This window comes from Sorex fumeus, unplaced genomic scaffold (assembly GCF_029834395.1).
Source record: "Sorex fumeus unplaced genomic scaffold, SorFum_2.1 ptg000131l, whole genome shotgun sequence".
Lineage (NCBI taxonomy): Eukaryota > Metazoa > Chordata > Mammalia > Eulipotyphla > Soricidae > Sorex > Sorex fumeus.
This window is the reverse complement of record NW_026606188.1, coordinates 31265603-31289176: the sequence shown is the minus strand read 5'-3', so window position 1 is coordinate 31289176 and position 23574 is coordinate 31265603. Positions and strand designations below refer to the sequence as shown.

Genomic DNA, 23574 nt, shown 5'->3' with positions numbered 1-23574 from the left:
AAAACAAAAAAATTTCCAACTGTAAATTCTTCCCTTGTGTATTGTTTGTCTTACTTTAGGTTGCTATAACAAAATACTGTTATAGCAACTACATAACATAATTCTTCAACTTTATTCTGTTCTAAAAAATGGCTTATTTATAAGACAACTCCCCTTTGCACCTTGAAACTTAGATACGATTTTTCTAACCAACAGTTTTAATGACCTACACAGGACTTTATTACCTCTGATTCACAGATGGTTTTATTTCCCATCACCTGTGACCAGTTTCTTTTATGTGAACCTAGCAACATGCACACACCTAGCACGTCAGCTTCCCTTCTTTCTATTTCTTGTCATACGATTAATTCGCTGAGATGAAAACGGTCTGAGCTCTTTCCAATAGCTATCCACAAAGAAAACTATTTTCTGTTCAGCTCACCGACTGAGACTTGCCATGCTTGCAAAACAACTCCAACTGTAAATTCTTCCGTGTGTATTGTTTGTCTTACTTTAGGTTGCTATAACAAAATACTGTGGGCAGAGTGGCTTATAAACAGCAGAAATTTGCTCCTGGAGGATTGAAATCCATGATTGGGTTCCATCAGGCAGATTAGGTATTGGACAAAGCATTGCTTTCTGGTTCACAGAAGTGCCTTAATAATAGCTTTATGTTAGGGAGTATCTCTCTCTAAGTCTATCTTTCTGTGCTGGAGAAAGAAAGGCCACACACTTGCAAGGCACATGTTCTACCACTGAGCCAAATCCCCAGCCTGTAGTCCTTTTAATACAATCATTAGCTTTTTCCACCCCCAGGCCAGTGACTTGAACCCAGAACTTAACTTTCCCTGCGAATGCACCCGAGGCATCCTCTAGGACCCTGGGATGCTCTCATCCCTGAGCCTCTTCCTGTTAGTCCCCAACGCTGTGCCCCATCTTTTTCCATTCTCAGGTTGTACCCCACACAGACACCAGGTATCCATAGGGGGCGTGGCCTCCTCAGAAGTGGGCGTGTCCTAATTTTGGGCCAGCAAATGCTCACACGGCTGCAGGTAGTTTACCTATACCCAGCAATATTATGTAACGTCTCAGTCTCCATACCTCCACACCAACATGAAGAAACAACGCAAATCCCCACTACAAGGGAGGACAACGAAGAGTCCAGAAGCCTCATTAGGTGCTACTCACCTAAGGGACTTCTCTGAGAAAGAATTCAGATATGAAGTAATGAAGATGTTAAAGTAATTCAATGAAACTGAGACAGTTATACAGTAAATTGAAGGAGCATATAAAAGAAACAATGGATCAGACCATCGAGAAAATCCGGGAAGAAATGAGAGCAGAAATTGGAAAGCTACGCACAGAAATGTCATGAATCAAAGATTCCATAGAAGAAATAAAAAACTCAGTCTGTGCCCTCAACAGTAGAATGGCCACAGCTGAAGACGAATCAGTTATCTGGAAGATCAGTTGCACCAAGCCTACAGGCAACAACAAACAATGGCAAAGGACCTCAAAATAGCTCTAGAACGAATCAGAGCCCTAGAAGAGGATTCCAAGAGGAACAACGTTAGGATCATTGGAGTACCAGAAGGTCAGGGAAACAATCTCATTAACAAAGCCATGGTTAAACAAATCATTGCTGAAAAGTTCCCAGAGCTGGACAATGCAGCCATTCAGATTCAAGGAGCCTCCTGAAGGGTGCCAACTAAAACAGACCCTAACAAAAACACTCTAAGACATATCGTCGTTAGAATGATGGATGTCATGGGTAGAGACACAATACTGCAAGCAGCAAGGTCAAAGAAGAAAATCACATACAAAGGAGCACCCCTTAGATTCACAGCAGACCTATCAGAAGAAACCCTCCAAGCCTAAAAGCAATGAAGGGACGTAGTGAAAAAAATCACTGAAATAAATGCATCACCAAGAATACTCTATCTGGATAAATTCTCACTCAAACTCGAAGGAACAGTACACTATTTTCTGGATAAACAGCAGCTCAGGAACTTCATAGACTCAAAACCAAATCTAAAAGAAGGGCTAAAGGGGCTACTATAAGACAAGACAAACCCTACAGGCACAACAAACCCTTACAGAAAGATGACACAAAATCCCATAACAATAATCTCTCTCAACGTCAGTGGTCTAAATTCACCAATTAAGAGACACAGAGTGGCAAAATGGATTCAGAGACAGAACCCAACATTCTGCTGCCTACAAGAAACTCATCTGAACAGTCAGAGCAAACACAGACTCAAAGTTAAAGGATGGAAAACAATCCTGCAAGCAAACAGCTCCCTCAAAAAAGCTGGGGTGGCCATACTAGTATCCGACAACATCAATTTCAGGTTGAAAAAGATTAGAAGGAACATAAAAGGCCATTTTCTATTGATCAAGGGAAACAAACATACACCAGGAAGAAATCACACTCTTAAATGTATACGCACCTAATGAGAGAACAGCTAAATATTTAAAACAACTGCTAACAGATTTTAGGGAGAACATTGCTAACAACACAATAGTAGCCAGAGACTTCAACATTGCCTTATCACCTCTGGATAGATCAACAAGAACAAAACTCACCAAGGAATCATTGGCTTAGAAAGAAGAAACAGAAGAGAAAGGGCTTATATACCTATGCAGGACTTTACACCCCCAAAAGAAAGAATACACATTCTTCTCCAGTGCACACGGAACACTTCACTTAATCACTTAACTTCCCGTTAGTCGTCGATTTGCTCGAGCGGGTGCCAGTAACGTCTCCATTTGTCCCTGTCGCGTGCTAGTGTAGCCCAATGGCATCTGTTCGCTCCGGGAACATGAAGGGCCTCAAACCGATCGTTCATGATCTTGACGAAGAAGTCTGACCATCTGGTAGGTGGGCGGCCACGCGGTCTCTTGACATCCCGTGGAATCCAATCAGTAACAGCTCTAGTCCAATGGTCGTTTTTAAATCTCATTACGTGACCAGCCCATCTGATTTTCGACACCTTGGCAAATGAGACAGCGTCCCTGATCCTTGATCGTCGACAGATGTCAGAACTCCGGATTCGTTCTCTCATTTGAGTGAAACGTGATATTCCAAGCATAGCTCTTTCTACTCTTCTTTGGGAGACCTGAATGGCGTTCTCATCTTGTTTGCGCAGGGCCCAGGTCTCTGAGGCATATGTTAATGCAGGAAGAACAGTGGAATCAAAGAGATGTGCCTGGAGCCGGAGGTTCTTCGTCCTCTTAGCTATTTCTTCGACGTTCTTGAAGGCGTTCCAAGCCGCTCTCTTCCTCCTGCGCAGCTCGGGTGCCAGGTCATTTGTCATGTTGACCTCTCGACCTAGGTACACATAGCTGTTGCATTCGGAGATGGTCGTTCCATTGAGAGCGAATGGGGCGTCAGGAACAAGGCTGTTTCTCATAAACATTGTCTTCGTAAGATTCAGCTGTAGTCCTACCTTTCCACACTCACGGTCAAAGTCCTATAATCTCCCAAGGCTGAATCAAGAAGATCTAGAGTACCTGAATAGTCCTACTAACATCAAGGAAATTGAAACTGTAATCAAACGTCTTCCCAAAAACAAAAGCCCAGGTCCAGATGGATTCACTAGTGAATTTTTTCAAACATTTAAAGTGGACCTATTGCCAGTTCTTCTCAAGCTTTTCGAGAAAATTGAAAAAAAAAGAAAGAAACTTTCCCAAACAGTTTCTATGAAGCCCATATCTCTCTAATACCAAAAGGAAACAAAGACACCACAAGAAAAGAAAACTACAGGCTGATTTCCCTGATGAACATGGATGCGAAGATTCTCAACAAAATACTAGCAAATAGAATTCAACAACGCATCAAAAAGATCATACACCATGACTAAGTGGGATTCATCTCGGGATTGCAAGGATGGCTTAACATTCAGAAATTAATCAACATAATCCATCATATCAACAAAAGAAAAGATAAAAATCATATGATCACATCAATAGATGCAGAGAAAGCATTTGACAAGATCTAACACCCGTTTATGATGAGAACCCTCGCCAAAATGGGTATAGAGGGGACTTTCCTCAATATAGTTAAAGCCATCTACTACAAGCCTACAGCAAGCATTATCCTCAATAGGGAAAAACTGAGAGCCTTCCCTCTAAGATTAGGGATGAGACAAGTATGACCTCTCTCTCCACTGCTGTTCAGTATAGTACTGGAAGTACTTAAAATAGCGGTTAGGCAAGAAAAAGATATAAGGGCATTCAGGTAGGAAAGGAAGAACTCAAGCTCTCACTATTTGCAGAGGATATGATACTATACTTAGAGAACCCTAAAACCTCTACCAAGAAATTCCTAAAAACAATAGACTTGTATGGTAAAGTTGCAGGCTATAATATCAATACCCAAAAGTCCATGGCTTTCCTATACACAAATAGTGAGAGAGAAGAAAGTGACATAAAAAAAATTCCATGCCCCTGAAAATCAAGTACCTGGGAATCAGCTTAACTAAGGAAGTAAAAGACCTGTACAAAAAAACCTACAAAATGCTACTTCAGGAAATAAAAGAGGACACGAGAAAATGGAAAGGTATCCCCTGCTCATGGATCGGGAGAATTAACATTGTCAAAATGGCAATACTCCCCAGAGCATTGTACAAATTCAGTGTGATTCTATAACGATGCTCATGACATTCTTCAAAGAAATGGAGCAAACACTCCCGAAATTCCTATGGAACAATAAGCATCCACGGATAGCTAAAGCAATTCCTGGGAAAAAGAAAATGGGAGGAATCAACCTCCCTGACTTCAAACTCTACTACAAAGCAGTAATAATTAAAACAGCATGGTACTGGAACAAAGGCAGAGCTGCAGACCAATGAAACAGGTTTGAATATACTGACATCTCCTCCCAAACATATGATCATCTAATCTCTGAAAAGGGAGCAAGAAATGTGAAGTGGAGTAAGGAAAGCCTCTTTAACAAATTGTGCTGGCAAAACTGGACAGCTACATGCAAAAAAAAAAAATGGGCTCAGATCTCTGCCTAACACCATGCACAAAAGTAAGATAAAAATGGATTAAATACCTCAACATCAGACCAGAATCCATAAAGTACATTGAAGACAAAGTTGGCAAAACTCTCCATGACATTGAAGCTAATGGTATCTTCAAAGATGTCACACCACTGGCCTAGCAAATGAAAACAGAGATAGACAAATGGGACTATCTTAAACTAAGAAGCTTCTGCACCTCAAAATAAACAGTGACTAAAATACAAAGATAGTCTACAGAATGGGGAAGGATATTCACCCAATACACATCCGACAAGGGGTTAATATCAAGGATATACAAAGTACTGGTTGAACTCCACAAGAAGAAAACATCCAACCCCATCGAAAATGGGGCGACGAAATGAATAGAAACTTTCTCAAAGAAGAAATCTGAATGGCAAAAAGGCACATGGGAACATTCTCTACATCACTAATCATCAGGGAGATGCAGAACAAAACAATGAGATATCATCTCACACCACAGAGACCGGCCCACATCCAAAAGAACAAAAGCAACCAGTGTTGGCACGGATGTGGCGAGAAAGGGATCCTCCTTCACTGCTGGTGGGAATGCCAACTGGTTTAGCCCTTTTGGAAAACAGTATGGACGATTCTCAAAAAAGAAATTGAGCTCCCATTTGACCCAGAAATACCACTCCTGGGAATATATCCCAGAGAGGCAAAAAAAGTACAATAGAAATGACATCTGCACTTCTGTGTTCATTGCTGCACTATTTTCAATAGACAAAATCTGGAAAAAATCTGAGTGCCCGAGAACAGGTGACTGGTTACAGAAACTTTGGTACATCTACACAATGGAGTACAATGTAGCTGTTAAAAAAGATGAAGTCGGGTTGGAGTGATAGCACAGTGGGTAGGGCATTTGCCTTGCACGCAGCCAACATGGCTGACACAGATTGGATTCCCAGAATCCCATATGGTTCCCCGAGCACCGCCAGGAGTGATTTCTGAGTGCATGAGCCAGGAGTAACCCTTGAGCATTGCCAGGTGTGACCCAAAAAGCCAAAAAAAAAAAAATTTAAAAAAAGATGAAGTCATGAAATTTACATACAAATGGTACTACAAGGAAAGTATCATGCTAAGTGAAATGAGTCAGAAAGAGAGGGACAGACATAGAAAGATTGCATTCATCTGGGGAATATAAGTAATAAAATAGGAGACTAACATCCAAAAATAGCTGAGATAAGTACCAGGAGGTTCACTCCTTGGCTTGGAGGCCAGTAGCACATGCTAGGGGGAAAAGGGAGCTCAGATAGATAAGAGAGCACCAAATAAAGGGTGTTGGAAGGATCCTCCCAGGATGGGAGATGCATGCTGAAAGTAGACTATAGACCGAACATGATTGCCACTCAATTTCTCTTTTGCAAACCACAGCACCCCAAAGGAGAGGGAGAACAAAAGAGAATGCCCTGCCACAGAGGCGGGTGGGATGGGGGGTGGGGCGGTGGTGGGGGGTGGGAGGGATACTGGGATCATTGATGGTGAAGAATGGGCACCGGTGGAGGGATGGGTACTTGATCATTGTATAACTGAAACCCAAGCACAAAAACTTATAAGTCCACAACTGTACCTCATGGTGTTTCACTAATAAAAATTAAAACAAAACAAAAATACAATCATTAATCCCACTCATAAGGGCTCCAAGCTCAAGACAAAGCACTTTCCTAAAGTGATTACCTCAATGCTATCAAAATTGGGCAGTTTGCGTCAATATTTGGAGTCAGAGAAAACACAACGTTCAGACCATAGAGCTTCTCTCTCTATATATATATTTAAAAAAGAACTTCTCTATGTCACGGCCAAATTAGATACAAAATATTTAAAAAGGAGTTTTGCTTGTGGGGCAGTGATTAGTACATTGGGAAGGAAGTTTACATTACACACAGCTTACCCAGGTTTCATTTCCAGCACCCCATGTGTCCCCCGAGCACGACCAGAAGTGATTTCTAAGTGCAAAGCCAGGAGCAAGTCCCGAGCACTGCCAGGTGTTGCCCCAAAAGAAAGAGTTTTGTTGGGTTAGTTTAAAGATAATTTAGAGATAATTGAGCCTTCCGTAATTCTTAAAATTCCCAGAAGCTTAAAAATTTATCTTCTAAATATTTCAATGTACAAAATTATAATAGAAAATTATTCAAATCATTAAGAACTGTTCATATTATTTAGGTAAATCCTTGACAAATAAGACTAGTTTAAGGTTGACTGTGAAAATAAGGATGTCTTTTGAAAATTAATGATATATGTTATCTATTGGGTATATTTTCACTAAACTCATTATAAATTTATAAATCAAACTAGTACTATATCTAATGTTCAAGATTATGAAAAACACAGCTTAGTGTTTAACAGATTTAATCATTTTCTGGCAAAATGTTTTTCAACAATAATTTTGTTTTGTAGAATGCTAGTTTGGAAATAGTTTCCAAAATCTTTAGGCAACTGAAAATTATTTATTAAGGCTGGGAATTTAGACTAGTGGTAGGTGTACTTTTCTCCATATGGGCAGCCCTGGGTTTGATCCCTGACACTAAAAAAATATCATATTGATTGATTTTAGCTCTACTTGGAGCCAATTAGTGGATGCTTTTAGATAAAATAATAAAAACTGTTGGGGCCAGTCTAGGCTGTCAGGATGAGCCCCTGTAGACTGTCCTGCAAATGGGCAGGAACAAGGGTCCCATGAAAATGGGTGAGATTACTCGTGTGTCCTGACTGGTTTGGATGAGGCTGAACATCTCTTTCTTTAAGCTTCCTTCAGTCATTGTCACTGTTACTGTCCTCCCGTTGTTCATCGATTTGCTGGAGCGGGCGCAGTAACATCTCCATTGTGAGACTTGTTACTGTTTTTGGCATATCGAATACGTCATGGGTAGCTTGCCAGGCTTTGCTGTGCGGGTGAGATACTCTTGGTAGCTTGCCGGGCTCTCCGAGACGGGCAGAAGAATCGAACTCGGGTCGGCCGGGTCGGCCAAGTGCAGCCTTTCCTGCTGTGCTATCGTTCCAGCCTGAGCTTCCTTCAGTAAATAACATTAATTTCAACATACTGAAGGCGTCAGTCTTCCTCTTTTCACAGATCCCAGGTGTTTTCCTAGCCTGTTTGTTGTAGTATGCATATCCCAGGTACTGTTTTTCAGTATGCAGAAAAGCTTTCGGCTTTGCATGTTCTTCCTGTAACTTCTTTATTGATGATCTCACTGTATTGAGTCCTTTAGAGGTATGAACAATAGGATGGTAATAAAAGGAGATTTCAGGACACTCTACCTTTGTCACAGGGTCTGAGCGAACTCGTAATCCTTCATGAAAATAATTTCTCTCGCGTTCTTTGCCTCAGCACCTCCGACTGAATGAATATTCACACCACAAAAAACAAAAGCATAAAAAGCATAAAAGACAGATAAATGAAGACAGTCTGTTGCAGAGATTTGAGGAAAAGGACCTCTTAGGGGCAGGAAGATAGCATAAAGGACTGAAATTGCGTGGCATGTGGCAACCCCAAATTCAATTCCCAGTGTCACATGATTCCCCCAAATCCCATTACTGTAGCACTATTGACTCCAGTTTGCAGGACTTGAGCAGGACCAGATGGAGTATAGCTTGGCAAGGTCCCTGTGCCCCATAAACTATGCTTGAGAAGGTCCTTTGAGCTACTGTTCTGACCCAATTTTCTAGATTTCCTCCTACTACTTAACTCTGCATCCTCAAGTCCTAAACCCTGATAACAAGGGTCCCTTACACATGTTGTGCAGGCCTTTCCCCCAAGGACCTGAAGAAACCTGATGAGCTAAATTGGGACACAGTCACTTTGGCCTTGAATGACTTGGGACTATGTTACTATTGCAAGCAAAGAAAACAACACATAGATTGGAAAAGATATTGATTGATCTTAACTCTGTATTGAGCTAATTTATGAATACTTGTTAAGTAAAGTCATGAAAAAATCAGAGTATTAGAAGAAAGTTCAATAAATATAGACTGTCTTGGAGATTTGAGGAAAAGGACCAGTTAGGGATGGAAAGATAATTGAACAAGGTACTGTCAGGATAATTCAGAAGCTTGCCAAAATACTGGGTCATGTAGCCTTTTAAAAAAAGATGTAGAAGTGCTACTATTTATTCAACCATTGATTAAGCTGATTGAATTGGGCATGAACTCCACACTACTTTTTTTAAAAAATTTTATTTATGATAAAATGAATAATTTTAAAATTTTAAATAAATTTTAAAATTTTGTCCAGTTACAATAAAATAAATAATTTTAAAATAAAATTTTATTTACAAAGCTGTTCATAATTGGGTTTCCATCATACAATGATCCAGCACTAATCCCTCTACCAATGTACATTTCCAACTACCAATGTCCGCTGTTTCCCTACCACTCCCCCAACACCCCAACACCCCAACTCCCACCCCCAACCTCTCTCTATGGGAGACACTTTCCTTCTTGCGCTCTCTCTCTCCCTCCCTCTCTCTCTCTCTCTGTCTCTGTCTCTTTCCTTTTGTGCATTATGGTTTTCAATACAGGTGCTAAGAGGTCATGGTGTTTATTCAGGATATTCGGTATTTTTATTGTGACGGTAAAGCTGAAGTAGCTTTCTAGTTGGGTGACAGCTTTGAGGTGTAGTTGTGGCTGCTGAGGCTTCTAGAAGTACAGGGAGGTGGGGAAAGGTAGCCTATTCCAACCCCGAGAAAGCCTGGGAATTTTAGTCATAAAACCTGCATGCCAGAATTTTCAGCTGATTATATTTCAGTGAGGTCCATCCTGAGACAGTGGAGTCAGGCTGGGGGTATAGTGGCAATTTTGGATTGTGGAAGCAAGTAGCTGCTGGAGGCTCTGCTTGGGTGGGCACCAGACCAACCCACCTCCCTCCCATTTACCCCAGTCTGTTCAGCTATGCACGGGTCTGAAATAAACTGCAATTTTTGATCTCTTTTGAGATTTATTTATGGGTCTCTGAAATAAGGCCAATAAATGAGCTTGCATAGCTGAGCCAGAGGTGGTTTGTAGGTGTGGCTCCCACATACCTAACTTTTTGCCATTTAATTTCTTGGTAAACTTGGTCCCAATTTGCTGGGGTCCGGCCAAAGGCACAGTGGCAATTTGGGGGTATCAGGAAGCCTGAAGGCATCATCAGACTGCTGCCATGTAGGCATTTAATCAAGAGGTCTTCAAGATCACCTCCCACATCATAACTTTCAGGAACTCACTGGAACACACTCACTTTGGAAACACAGTGGACTGGTTACTTTGTGATTCAATTCCTGAGTCTATTTACTTTTGTACAAACTTTCACATTGATCCTTTCCCTTTTACATTTCAGGCATTCCCTTTTTAAGGTACCTCAGATATCTAGGACACTAAAGCAACTGACCTTCTCCATCACCTCACCATAAATAGTACAACTGATTTTGAAGTCATAATGCCAAAAGATCTTAAGAGGCTATTTCTTAGACCTTGCGTGACTTAGCTCAGGAGGGTTATTCCAGCCTTCAGCTGTTCTGTGAGAAATGGTTTTCATTCATCTTGAATAAAGGACTGACAATGTTGAACTCTACATGAGCCCTGTGCCCTTAAACAACAGAAAAGAAATCCTCCCAAACTTTTTCCTTTCAGCAAACAGACCCCTTCCGTTTGTTCTTAGTCTAATGACCAGGGAACTGAGCTTAGAAGTTTGCCTCCTGAGGGAAACTGATGAAGAATTTTATGTGTCAACTTGATGGGACAAAGGGATACTCAGCTAAGAAATCAAAGATTTCTGGGAATATTTGTGTGGGTGTTTGAAAAGGGTTGACTATATATATGTATATATATACATACATATATATATATCTATATATCTAGGTTGAATCCTAAGGGAACTCAATTCCTAGTTTTTCGAGAAGTGTCCATATTGTTCTCCAAAAAGAATGGACCAGCTAATTTTTCCCTCAGCAATTAAAGAGAATTCTTTTTCCCTTACATTACCTATCAACACTGACTGTTTTTGTTCTTTGTTATGTGTACCAGTGTTATTGGCGTGAGATAATATCTCATTACTTGATTTGCATTTCCATGATGATAAGTGATGCTAAGTATTTTTTTTTCCCCATATACCTTTTGTCCCTCTATATGTCTTCTTTGAGGAAATTTCTGTTCATCTTTTCTATCCATTTTTTTTTTTTTTTTGCTTTTTGGGTCACACCTGGCGGTGCTCAGGGATTTCTCCTGGCTCTGCACTCAGGAATTACTTCTGGTGGTGCTCAGGGGACCATATGGGATGCTGGGAATGGAACCTGGATTGGCCGCATGCAAGGCAAGCGCCCTACCCGCTGTGCTATTGTTCTAACCCCTCTTCTATTTTTTTTTTTCTTGTAAAGTTCTACCAGTGCTTTATATAACTGGGGTATTAACCCTTTATCAGATGAGTGGTGGATAAATATTCTCTCCCAGTTTGGGGGGAGTCTTTTTATTCCGGTCATCATTTCTTTTGCAGTGAAGAAATTTCTTAGTTTGATGTAGTGCTATTTGTTTATCTTTGCTTCTGTTAGCTTGGCTAATACAGAATCATTTAAGATGCCTGTAGATTCAATATCAAGAAGGGTTATGTCTTTGTTTCTCTTGGCATAATTTTTGAATTTAGATCTGACACTAAGGTCTTTAATCCATTTTGAATTGGCTTTTGTGCATGGTGTGATGCATCTTTTGTACATGTGACCAAACAATTTTCCCAGCACCATTTCTTTTAGAGGCTTTCTGACTTTACTTCATTCATTCATTTTCCCCCTCCTTGTATCAAAGATTAACTGTCCATACATCTGAGACTGTCTCTGTAGCCTCCTGGTTCTAAAGTCTTTGTACTGAGACTGAATATCACCACCAGTTTTTCAGGTTCTGCAGCTTGCAAAAGGCAGATTGTAGGGCTTCTTGACCTCTGTACACTTGAGGAAGCATATTTTACTGGGTGATTTGTTTAAAAAGTCTTATTTAAGTCTCTTAAGAGAATTATCAGAATTTTTGTGGAGAATTATGCACTGAATTTATATAAATGCTTTAAGTAGAGCGATCATTTACACAATGTTAATTCTTCCAATCCATGACCAGGGGAAATATTGGCACTTACTGGTGTCTCCTTCTCTTTCTTTTAAAAGAGACTTGCAGTTTCTGATGTATAAATCTTTCATGTTCATTGCAAAATTGATTCTATGGAATTTGATGTACCAAAATAGTGTACCAAGGTACACTATTTTGAAAGGGATTGTCTTTTTGATTTCTTGGTTTCTCATTTGTATACAGAAATGCCAATTCTTGGCTTCTACACTCTAAATATGAAAACATTAATTTGAAAACATACAGGCTCACAATATGTTCATTGCAGTACAGCAGTCAATATATGGAGCAAACCAAATATCCAACAATTGATGAATGGGTGGAGAAGTTGTGGTATTAGGAGGCTGGGGTGATAGTATAGCAGGTTGGGTGGTTGCCTTGTATGTAGCTGATCGGGTTTTGATCCCTGGCACTCCATATGGTCCTCAGAACCTCTATGAGGAGTGGTCCCTGAGCACAGAGCCAGGAGTAAATCCTAAACATCTGGTATCCCCCACCACCCAAAAAAGTAGTGGTATAAATACAAAATGTACTATCATACAACTTTAATTAGAGGTGAAATCTTGTAGTCCACTGCAAGATGCATGGAATTTGTGGGTATTATATTAAGCGACATAAGTCAGAGGGAGGACAAATACCAGATGATCTCACATATCTGTAGAATAAAGAGAGACAAAACAAGAGAGTAGACAGTACTAAACAATGACAAACACTTGACATTGGAATAAGAAAACAGATTACCAGTAGAGGGCAGAAAGGAGTTGGTGGGGAGGGGAACAACTAGAGGTGATATAGGGACTGTGGTGGAGAATATGTGGGCACTTTGGTGGTGGGGTGATGTAGTATTTTTGTCTTTTGATGCCATATACTTTAGCCATATACTTTAACACTTGTATCACTACCTAAACTATGATTAATTTTTAAGAACAGAAAGTCATTAATTTTAAAATTACTTATTTCATGTCAAAGGCAATGATTACCAATCCCAGAAAGCTACTGGGAAATTTGATTGGAAATATTTGGGAAGGCTGATATAAAAGGTAACAGGAGGGAACAGAAATAATTATGGGGTCAGGGATGTAGCTCAGTGCAGTGATAGTGTGCATACTCTGTATGTTTGAATTTGAGCTTCCATAGAAAAAAACAAATTATAATGTAGTTGTTGATTAAACATTAGATATAAGAGAGGATTTCCTGGGCAGAGAGACGGCGCAATGAACGGGAGTGTCGCTCAGAGGATCCTCTCTTATTTCGAATGTCTAATCAATGCAGAAGGACTGAGCTCCAACCGTGGCACTGAGTGCTCCCCAGTTACCTGGACGTTACCAGGCACCAAAGGGCGTGGTCCTTGAAAACAAAAACAAAACAAAAGGATTCCTAAGAGAAATAAACTATTCTCAATGTTGATCTAAAACGAAAAATTTATCAGTTGTGAAAAATTCACGGGGCCTTATAAACCTGTTTATTAACTTTGCTTCTCCTTTTCCTTCGCGGTAGTGATGGGGGTGGTGGGCACACACTTGCTTATGATCGCTTTAGTGGGGTTGTGGTGGGGCGCATGCGCACTTTGTGGAAGAGCAGGGATGACAGATCAGCCAATGCAGGTCAGGCATTTACCACTGGCTCAGCTATTCGGGAGGCCCTAGAGTATGAGTTAGTGTGTTAAAGTTACCGTAAAGTTTGATTTAATAGCGACATTAAGAAAGCACACACGCCTTGATTTCAGTGGGTACAGGTAGGAGTCGAGAAGTTCAAGCAAGCCCTTGCTGTGGTCAGTGTGTGTGTCCGGGACAGGGGCCAGGCTGCCTGACGGTGGCGGGTCGCCAACTGGACAAGCCTCCCGCTGAACCCAGGGGTGGTCTTCATGAGCCCTGGCAAAGGTTTTGGAAGAACTTTTTCAAATGAATAATTGGTTAAAGAATCTATGCCCTTGCCCACCCCCCAAAAGCCTAAATGCACGAAAGCTTTGAGAAAAATTTTTGGTGATACTCTTGGAATGATTATCAGGTGCTTTTAACTGCTATTCTTTTAACTGGTATTCTCCTTTAGAATACAAAAAAGAAAAAGGTTTCATGGAAGTCAAATACTTCAAATAAATATTTTTTTTCCTGGCTTGTATCTATTTCTTATTTAAAAGTTATTTAGGCGTCGAGATTTAAAATACTGTCAATCATAGGGTTTCAGACTTACGACGTTCCAACAGCAAGTGTATTACCCCCCACTCTCACTCCTCTTTTAATATTTTCATTTTGGGCAACACCAAGCAGTACTCAGGGACTATTCCTGGGTGTGCTGGGTTGCTTCCCCAGGGTTCTGGGGGAACAATGTTGGTGCAGGGGGTCAAGCCTGGAACTTTGACATACCAAAGATGCCCACAGCTGTGCAGCTCTCTCTCTGGCCCCTTGTTTTTAAAAGCTGAGACTTTGACATTATTAATATGGAGTGTTAATTTCAGAAAAATAATTTCTCATTCGAATATAAAAATTAAGAGGGTATCTTGAAGTACATGAAAATTATTCATACAACTATGAGCTTCATACACTTTTCAAACACCTATTCCAGCATCTACATCACAAATGATGTGGCTTTTAAACATATTTCAGGATTATATTGACACTGATCACCAGAAGGCAAAGTACTGCAACATACTTTAAAAATATTTTTGAGTCATGCTAAAAAGTCACTGACCTATTTGTAGGCCTTAATCTTGAGCCCATTTTAATACTTAGCTTTAGATTTGGCATTGAAATTAAACAGCTTCCCTTGAGTGTAGTGAACCATAGAATGTTTATTAAATTCAGAAAGCTTTAACTCAGTATTCAAATGATTACTGAGTTGTTGCTAATGTAGGGGAGAAAAATGTTTTTCTTTTAGAGCATGGCAGGTCTGAAAATTAAATAGACAAAGAACAGCAGGAGCTAAGCATAGAATTTAATTTTAATTTTATGTGACCTGGGCATCTTCAGAAGAAAATGAAGAACTGAAGAAATTGTTAAACCCAAGGGCTTCTGTGGTAAATGTGATGAGACTGGAAAGTCACAGGAAGATGTGAAAGGAACAGAGTAGAAAAGTGGGGGAACTGAGGACCGGCAGGAAAACCCAGGTATGCAGGAACCTGTAACTGAGATCTCCAAGTCCATTGGGATTGGGACTGGGCCTCCTCCCAGCAGGTTCCACTTTCCAATAGCTCGGCAGTCACACCCACAAACAGCCCCCAGCGCCATGTAATCTCATCAACAGCCAAGAGCCAGAGACAATAAACTAAAGCTCCCAAAGAGAGTGCCACAGAATTTTCTAGACATTATATTCTATCCATAACAAGCAATACAAAACAAATCGTCTAGCATTGTCTTTTCAGCAGGTTTGAGTGGTGGTGGGACTGGTCGAAATATCAAATGTAACCAAAGTAGAGAGAGGGTACGGGGGAAATTGTCTGCCACACAGGTAGGGGAAGGGTTGGAATGGGGGGGGGTGGGGAAATACTGGGGATTTTGTAGTGGAAAATGTGCACTAGTGAAGGGATGGGTGTTTGAGATTGTATGACCAAAGCTCAAACATGAAAGCTCTGTAACTGTCTCACGGTGAATCAAAAAAAAGGGGAGGGGGTGGCAGGAAATAATTATAAAATAATAAAAATTGACATTCTGAATTATAAAAGAAAAAGTGATGTAGAGTTCATGCTCAATTCAATCAGCTTAATCAATGGCTGAATAAATAGCAGTACTCCTACATTATTAAAAGAAAAAAAAAACTGGGGGAACTGAATTCTTAGAATATGTCTTGGTGCTCTTCTGTCTTGGGAAACTGGAATGCAGTCCTCTCCTCTGCATATAGAGGCACCTTGCAGGAGAGGGAGCCTCCTGCTTCTCAAATTTCTCCAGTTTAGACGTTACTGGGCCAACTCGGGCAAATCAATGAACAATGGGAAGACAGTGCTATAGTGCTATAAACCTCTATGTGTCAGGTGCCCTATTTTGGGGTAGCAGGTCCTGAACCCAAGTTCTAAGCACTTGTGCAGTGATGTTATCAGGCAGACTTTTCAGTCTAGGAGGGGAAAATCTGTAATAAATACTAAAGAATTATGATCATATGAACACAACAAAGAAATTTCACCAAGCCCTGTGAGAGCATAAAAGGAACTTGGTTTAACCTCTTATTATCATATTATTATAAGTAGGTTATTATTATTAGGTTATTCTTGGTATAACCTCTGATTATTATTATTATTAGGTTATTATTATTAGGTTATTTTTGAGAATAACCTAATCCCATCAACGGCCAAGACCCAGACTATAAAACCGAGCTCCCGGAAGAGAACAACACAGAGTCTTCTGCCCCTGCGCCTGTCTGTCCTCACCCTGGCTGTCCTCACCGGGGTCCCTTGGAGAGGGGCAGGCTGTTTCCCTCCCCACCCTGAGCAGAGAGAGCCCCGGCAGCTGAAAACCTCCAGAACCAGCCACAGCCATGCTTAAGACCACTCTCCACATCCTCAGACGAGCTTCATGCATGAAGGAACCGGCAGGGGTACCCAGGAGTGTGGGATCCCCGGCTGAGATCTCCAAGGGACTGGGCCTCCTCCACCCAGATCCCCCATCATCCAGTAGCTAGGTGTTGGACCCATCAACTGCCTCTGACACCGTGTAATTCCAGCAACGGCCAGGACCCAGAGACTATAAAACCGAGCTCTCGGAAGCAGTCAAATGACCTATTATTGTCTCGTTCTCGCTCTCAGAGAACCCGGCAGGCTACCGAGAGTATCCTGCCCGCACAGCAGAGTCTGGCAAACTCCTCGTGGCGTATTCAATATGCCAAAACCCAGTAACAATGATGAGTCTCATTCCCCTGACCCTGAAAGAGCCTCCAATGTGGCACTTGCTAAGTCTTAGGGCTAGGACGAATGGAGACGTAACTGGTGCTTGCTCGAGGAAATCGATGAACAACGGGATGACAGTGATACAGTGATTCTTGATAACCTTTCAGTATCAGTATTGTAAACCACAATGCCCAAAGGTGAGGAGGGAGGGAGGGGGAGAGAGAGAGAGAGAGAGAGAGAGAGAGAGAGAGAGAGAGAGAGAGAGAGAGAGACAAAGAGAGAGACAGAGACAGAGAGACAGACAGAGAGAGAAGCACCTGCTATAGAAGCAGGTTGGAGGGGGTGATAGGAGGGAACCTGGGGACCCTGGTGCTTGGAAATGTACACTGGTGGAGAGATGGGTGTTGGAACACTGTATGATGAAACCTAATCATGAACAGCTTTGTAAGGGTCTATTTTATGGTGATTCAATTAAAAAAAAAAGAGGAATCTGGTCTAGAGAAACAGAAGACCCATCTATATCACAAAGAAGGAGACTTTAGCATAATTTCATTAAAAATTTTCTATTATTATTTCAAATTTTATGGTTTTAGGCCATACCCAGAAGTGTTCAGGGCTCAGGACACTCCAGGTTCCGTGCTTAGGGACTATGTGTGGTGCTGGGGATTGAACCTGGGTCAGCCACATGTAAGGCAAGCACCCTACCATTGTACTTTCTCTCCAGATCCTTAAAAATCTTTAGTTTTTTTAAAAAATATTTTTTGTAATTGAATCACAGTGAGATACACAGTTAAAAAGTTGTTCATGATTGGGTTTCAAATAATGTTTCAACACTGTCCCTTCACCAATGTACATTTCGTACAACAAATATCCCCAGTTTCCCTCCAGCCCTGCCACCTTCTGCCTCTATGGCAGGCACTTTTCTTCTCTCTCTCAAATGTTTGGTTTTAACATGTGCCAAAGACACTGAAAGACCCTTGCCTTATATGTGGCCGACTCTGGTTTGATCCTGACATTGCCTATGGTTGCCCTGGCACCACTGAACCCATCTCAAGGACAGAGCTGGGAGAAGCTCCTGAGCACCACAAGGTGTGACCAAATTCATGCTCTATGAGGGCCCCAGCTACAGTGATGGGAAGCTGGAGCTACTCCCTGTCAAGCATAGCTTGTAGGTGGAGGCTTGACAGTTGGAGTCCTGGGGCCAGTTCTGAGATGTCAGAGCAACCTACTGCTTTGCTCAGGGGTGCAGAAGATGGAAACTGAGGCCTGGAACATGCCAGCCACATGCTTGACCACTTGAGCCATATTCCCAGTTGGCGAGATATATTTTATGACTTATATTTTATTGTATTTAAAAAATTATTTTTGACTTTTGACTACACCCAGCACTGCTCGGGGATTACTCCTGACTCTGTGCTCTAGAGGCCGTATGTGGATCCAGAGATCACAGATGTTGTTGCGTTCAAGGCCGATGTCTTAATCCCTATATTATCACTCTTAATAATATATGTTTTTGTTTTTGGGCCAGCTGTGCTCATGGCTTGAAACTGACTCTGTGTTCAGGGATCATTCCTGGCAGAGGTCCAGGAACCATATGTGGTGCCAGGCCTCCAACCCATGCTTAAGTTCTTTGCTCATACATTCAACAAAATGGTAAACAACCAAAATAAGTATACCCCGAATGAAAGGTGATGATGAAGAGTGACAAATTAGACAAATTTAATAGAATGAAAGCAGAATAAAGTTGTTCAGAAAAGACTTTTATTTTCTTGGCACAGACATAAAAATGACAATCTGCCCCCTAGGTAGAACAGCTGGAGTCATTAACACATGGATTATAATTCACATGTTATAATGGTCATAGAAATAATGACATATTTTCTTATCTTTGAAACTTATTAAATTATCACAACATACTGGTTAAAATAACAAACTTCTCATGTTAGAGAGTAAGACTGATTTGCGTTAGGAAAAAACTAAGGCAGAGAACCAGTGTTAAACTCTAACATAATGGTACCTAATGCAACAAAAGTAAGAAATAACATTCTATTACACTTTCTTAAGTCAACTGACATTTATTCCTCTAAATCTGAAACTGCTATCTTAACTACTTCATTTTGATGGAATAAAGTATAGCATGCCTTCTTAAATTTTAAAACAACCATGCAGATTAAAACAATGTTCTTTCATTACTATTCCTTATTAGGAATTTTGTTGTCCTATAGATAATCCAATATAGCTGTTTTGTAACAATTCATTATCTATCTATATCATCATATCTAACTTTCAGTCACTTCTTTTGCTAAAAATGCTGGTTTTCTGTTCATTTTTTTCCACCTTTGATACAGATGTTAAAATAGAGAAACATAACTACACAAACTTCTGATGACTAATGGTTCTCCCAAGGAAGGAAGGAAGGACATTTTTCTAAAAGACTGTATACTGAGTAATGAAGGAAGGAAAACTTGGAAACCAAATTGCTTACAGATTACTACCAAAACTGCCCTTAACTTTGTGGGATTGAGTCTGCTCTGGATTGGGAAAACAGACAAGTTTTAATTTGTCTAAAACAATTTTAGAAGCAGTGTCAGAGAGTTTGCAGGCAATCCTCTAGTAAACTGTATGAACTTCAGGCAGAGTATATGACATCTGAAGCAGTTACATATTTTTGCTATCCAGAGTTTAGTTCATTTGACTTACTTTTTTATTCTTATTTTGTAAGCATAGTTAAGATTGTTCAGTATGTGACCTTTAACTGAGAAAAGTGTTGTAACATCACTTTTAACTTTAAGTATACCACTGACTAATATTAGATATTTAATTAATATCTATTTTATTTAATTAAATAAAAGGGTCTTTGCAACTACATTCTTTGAACTAAAAGTATAATGATCTAAGTGTTTTCGTGAGACAAGAGTAAAAAGGAATTTGTCTAGAAAATAAGTATTATTAAAAAATATCAAGTTGTAAATATTAAAAATCCCTTTTCTTTTTGACTTGTTCAGCTTTAAAATATCTTAAAATAACCTGAAAGTCTTTACAAATAATTTTGCTAAATTCAAGATGACTATAAAATTCATGATTATACATTTATTAAATTAAGATTTTCTTCAAAGGTAAATGTGTCACTATAGTTTTGATTAATAGAAAACAAGTATTTATGATGATCTTTACACACAAACTAAAAATAGTTGTCAAATTTTGGAAAACAAAAATTTTTTCTTTGAGATTCTCAGAAATATCTCAACAATTTGCTTCACAAAAATGTAAACTATATCATAAGAACCTGGAACTGGAAAAAAAACTGGAATTGAAGATTAAGTTTATAAAACTGTTTTTAGGAAGAAATTCCTAATGCTTTGTTTTCCCCTCCTCATATATCCTATGTATCATTAGCACAGTGAATTTTGTTAAATATAATACTGGTACTCACATTAGCACCATGCTGCACTGTCCTCCCGTTATTCATTGATTTGCTCAAGCGGGCTCAGTAACGTCTCCATTGTGAGACTTGTTGTTACTGTGTTTGGCATATCGAATACGCCACGGGGAGCTTGCCAGGCTTTGCTGTGCGGGCCGAGATACTCTCGGTAGCTTGCCGGACTCTCCGAGAGGGGCGGAGGAATTAGACTTGGGTTGATGGGGTCGGCCAAGTGCAAGGCAAACGCCCTACCCGCTGTGCTATTGCTCCAGCCCAATACTCACAATATTAAGTCATTATTATAGCAGTGAAAAGATAAAAGCACATTCTGAATATCTGAGCTGCATTTATGAACATATATTAAAGGTAGGCACTTCCATGATTCAGTTCTTAATTATTGAATGCAGTACAAAGATGCTAGGAATAGCAGAGTAAAATGTGAAAACATTAACCAGTCAATCAGGTATATATTATAATGAAAATGTACATCATGGTTTAAAGATCTTTTAAAATTTCTTTTATTACCTATTCATATTTAATTTTTCACTTATGTGCAAGTAAAAGATTATATGAATCTTCTTTGCAAACTCTGGATTTCAATCTCTATTTCTAGGCATTTAAAGAATACTTCTTGAATTCAAAAGAAAAACATCCCACTCATGATAATTTTTCTTTGCTCTCTCTTTTTCTCTTTTTGCTTTTTGGGTAATACCCGGTGATACCCAGAGGTTACTCTTGGCTCTGCACTCAGGAATTACTCCTGGCGGTGCTCAGGGAACCATATGGGATGCCAGGGATTGAACCCAGCTCAGCAAGGCAAATGCCTTATCTGCTGTACTATCACTCTGACCTGATGATAATTTTTCTTTTGATTAAAATCAAAAGCTTGCACATAACACACACACAACTAAGACAAAAAAAAGTGATAATAGTCTAATTAAGTATTTATATTAAGGAGATTTTTAAATGATTAAGGCCTGTGCATATAAAGCATTTAAGATCTTGCATCCATAATACAAGTGATTGCTATTTAATAAATATGTGTGAGTTAACTATAAGTCATAGAGTGTTTCAAGAATACAACCAATTGACCAGGCTTGTGTTTCACAGCTAAAAGGACAATATTGGCCATTCTCATTGGTCAGTTCTGGTAGTCCTTTCCAAGGGGATCTTAAAAAAAGAAAAAAATATTTTGTGAATTCTATTGTAAAACATATTTTTGTTAGATGAACAAAACAGGCAGTGTACCCACTAATTTTAAATTAGAAAACAATTGTTTAGTTATGTGCTACAAATAAAAAATGAAAACAATAATATTCAGTCTTTATAAGAACTATGATGGTCACACAAGATCAAGTTACTTATTCTCACCAGTTACATTTAAAAAAATTCACAATTTTAGGACAGTGGCATGGGGAATTTTAGAGTGGAAAATACTTAATCCTACAATAAAACCTTTTCTAATCAGGTCTAATAAAGCTTAGACTTAAGAGGTGAAGGATCAACTCTTTCCAAGTTAACTATGTTTAACAACAAAGCTTAAGAATATTTAAAAAATATATAAAAATGTCAACTAGTTCAATCTTTTTTGGAAAATAACATGAACACCTCTAGAAAATCCCTAAGAATTGATATGACCCAGCAATTCTGCATCTTGGCATCAACCTGAAAAGCCCCCAACTCTATTCTAACAAGACTATTCATACTATCAGTGGTAGTTTTCTGGAAGAACCCAAGTGTCCAAGAACAGATGACTGAATAAAAAACCATTGCATACTGGGCCAAAGAGATAGCACAGCATGGGAGGCATTTGCGTTACATGTGACTGACCTGAGTTCTATCCCTGGCACTATATATGGTCTCTTGAGCACTACCAGGAGTAGTGCTGAGCTCAGAGCCAGGAGGAGCCCTGAGCACACCTAGTGTGTGCCCTCCCCACCCTCTGTGAATAACAAAAACAAAAAGAAAAACTAAAACAAAGAATGGTGGAAATCACATTATACAACTTGTATTAAAGAATAAACTGTTCAAATTTCATTGATACCTCTAGAAAATATAAAAATGAATGATAGGGAAATGTCACTGTCACTGTCACTGTCCTCCCATTGTTCATCGATTTGCTCGAGCGGGCCCAGTAATGTCTTCATTGGAGACTTTGTTGTTACTGTCATTTACCTGATATATAACAAAGTGACTAAATGCTACTCACATAAATTACATTTCTCCAACAACTTACCTCTCAAGATGAATATAATGTCGGGAAAGTACATTTTTAACCAAAAATATAGTTTTTGCATTTATCTCTGGACCCATCATTTTGGAAAAATATAATTTTGCACGAAGGAAATACCCAATGGGCCACAGCCATTCCTAAAAAACATGATTTAAAAGTAAAGAAAACAAAGGACTGTGAATGTCTAAAAATACTTGGACAACTTAAATAGAAAAGTTAAAGAGAGATAAAATTCTTACAGGTCCTTGGTGATAATTGAAACCTTTAGCAAGATTGTAGTTGTCATTGTCTAATGCATTGTCATAAACTCCACAGTAAATCATATCACTGCAAAAATGATTGAAGTACAGGTTAAAAAAATCAGATACAAGAATCATTAGGAAGCTTATCAACAGCAAAGACAGGAAAAATAATCAGATTTTTTTGTCTTCTAATCTATAGAATAAGGTCATCATTGATTTAATCTTAAATTACAATAACATGAGTATGTTGATTATACAAACACAGCACACATCTAATGTATTGGGGACCACTCATTGGAAACTTTGTTGTATGTCATTTACCAAAATATCACTAAATGATGCATGACTGTAATGTGTTAGAGAATAATCAATAAAAACTTACTAGTTAACACACACACATACACACACACACACAAACACAAACACAGACATATATTATCTTCAAGGAGTTAGCCTGAAGCTAAGTACTGGTTAGTTTAAAGCAAAAAGTAATTTTTTTCTCTAGATCTTTAAAATGTTTATAACAATTAAAATATACATAAAATTTGAGCTGGTATGCATAGGCTCTTATTGTAAGGTAATGTAAAAATAAATATGAGTTTTTATAGCTACTACATATTGGAAGGCATTATTAAAAACTTCTCTATGAAGTCAAAGAGATGGCTCAATGGACTGAGTTCCTGTTTTGCATGTGGAAGGCCTTAATTTGATCCCTAGCTCTGCAGACTCCCCTGCACGTGGCTGGGCACACCGAACTGGGG

General features: G+C 39.4%; 1 protein-coding gene across 2 annotated transcripts in view; it reads right to left on the bottom strand.

Moving 5' to 3' along the window:
- Positions 1-18656: 18656 nt before the first annotated feature.
- AGL (amylo-alpha-1, 6-glucosidase, 4-alpha-glucanotransferase) overlaps positions 18657-23574 on the bottom strand; it is a 79509-nt gene continuing 74591 nt past the window's right edge. For both annotated transcript variants that reach the window (XM_056139097.1, XM_056139098.1), the window contains exons 32-34: positions 22811-22898; positions 22575-22708; positions 18657-21508 (exon numbers count right to left, since the gene is read on the bottom strand). In XM_056139097.1, coding sequence (XP_055995072.1) covers positions 21391-21508; positions 22575-22708; positions 22811-22898 — 340 coding nt within the window. In that variant the 3' untranslated portion in view covers positions 18657-21390. The remainder of the gene's footprint in view (positions 21509-22574; positions 22709-22810; positions 22899-23574) is intronic.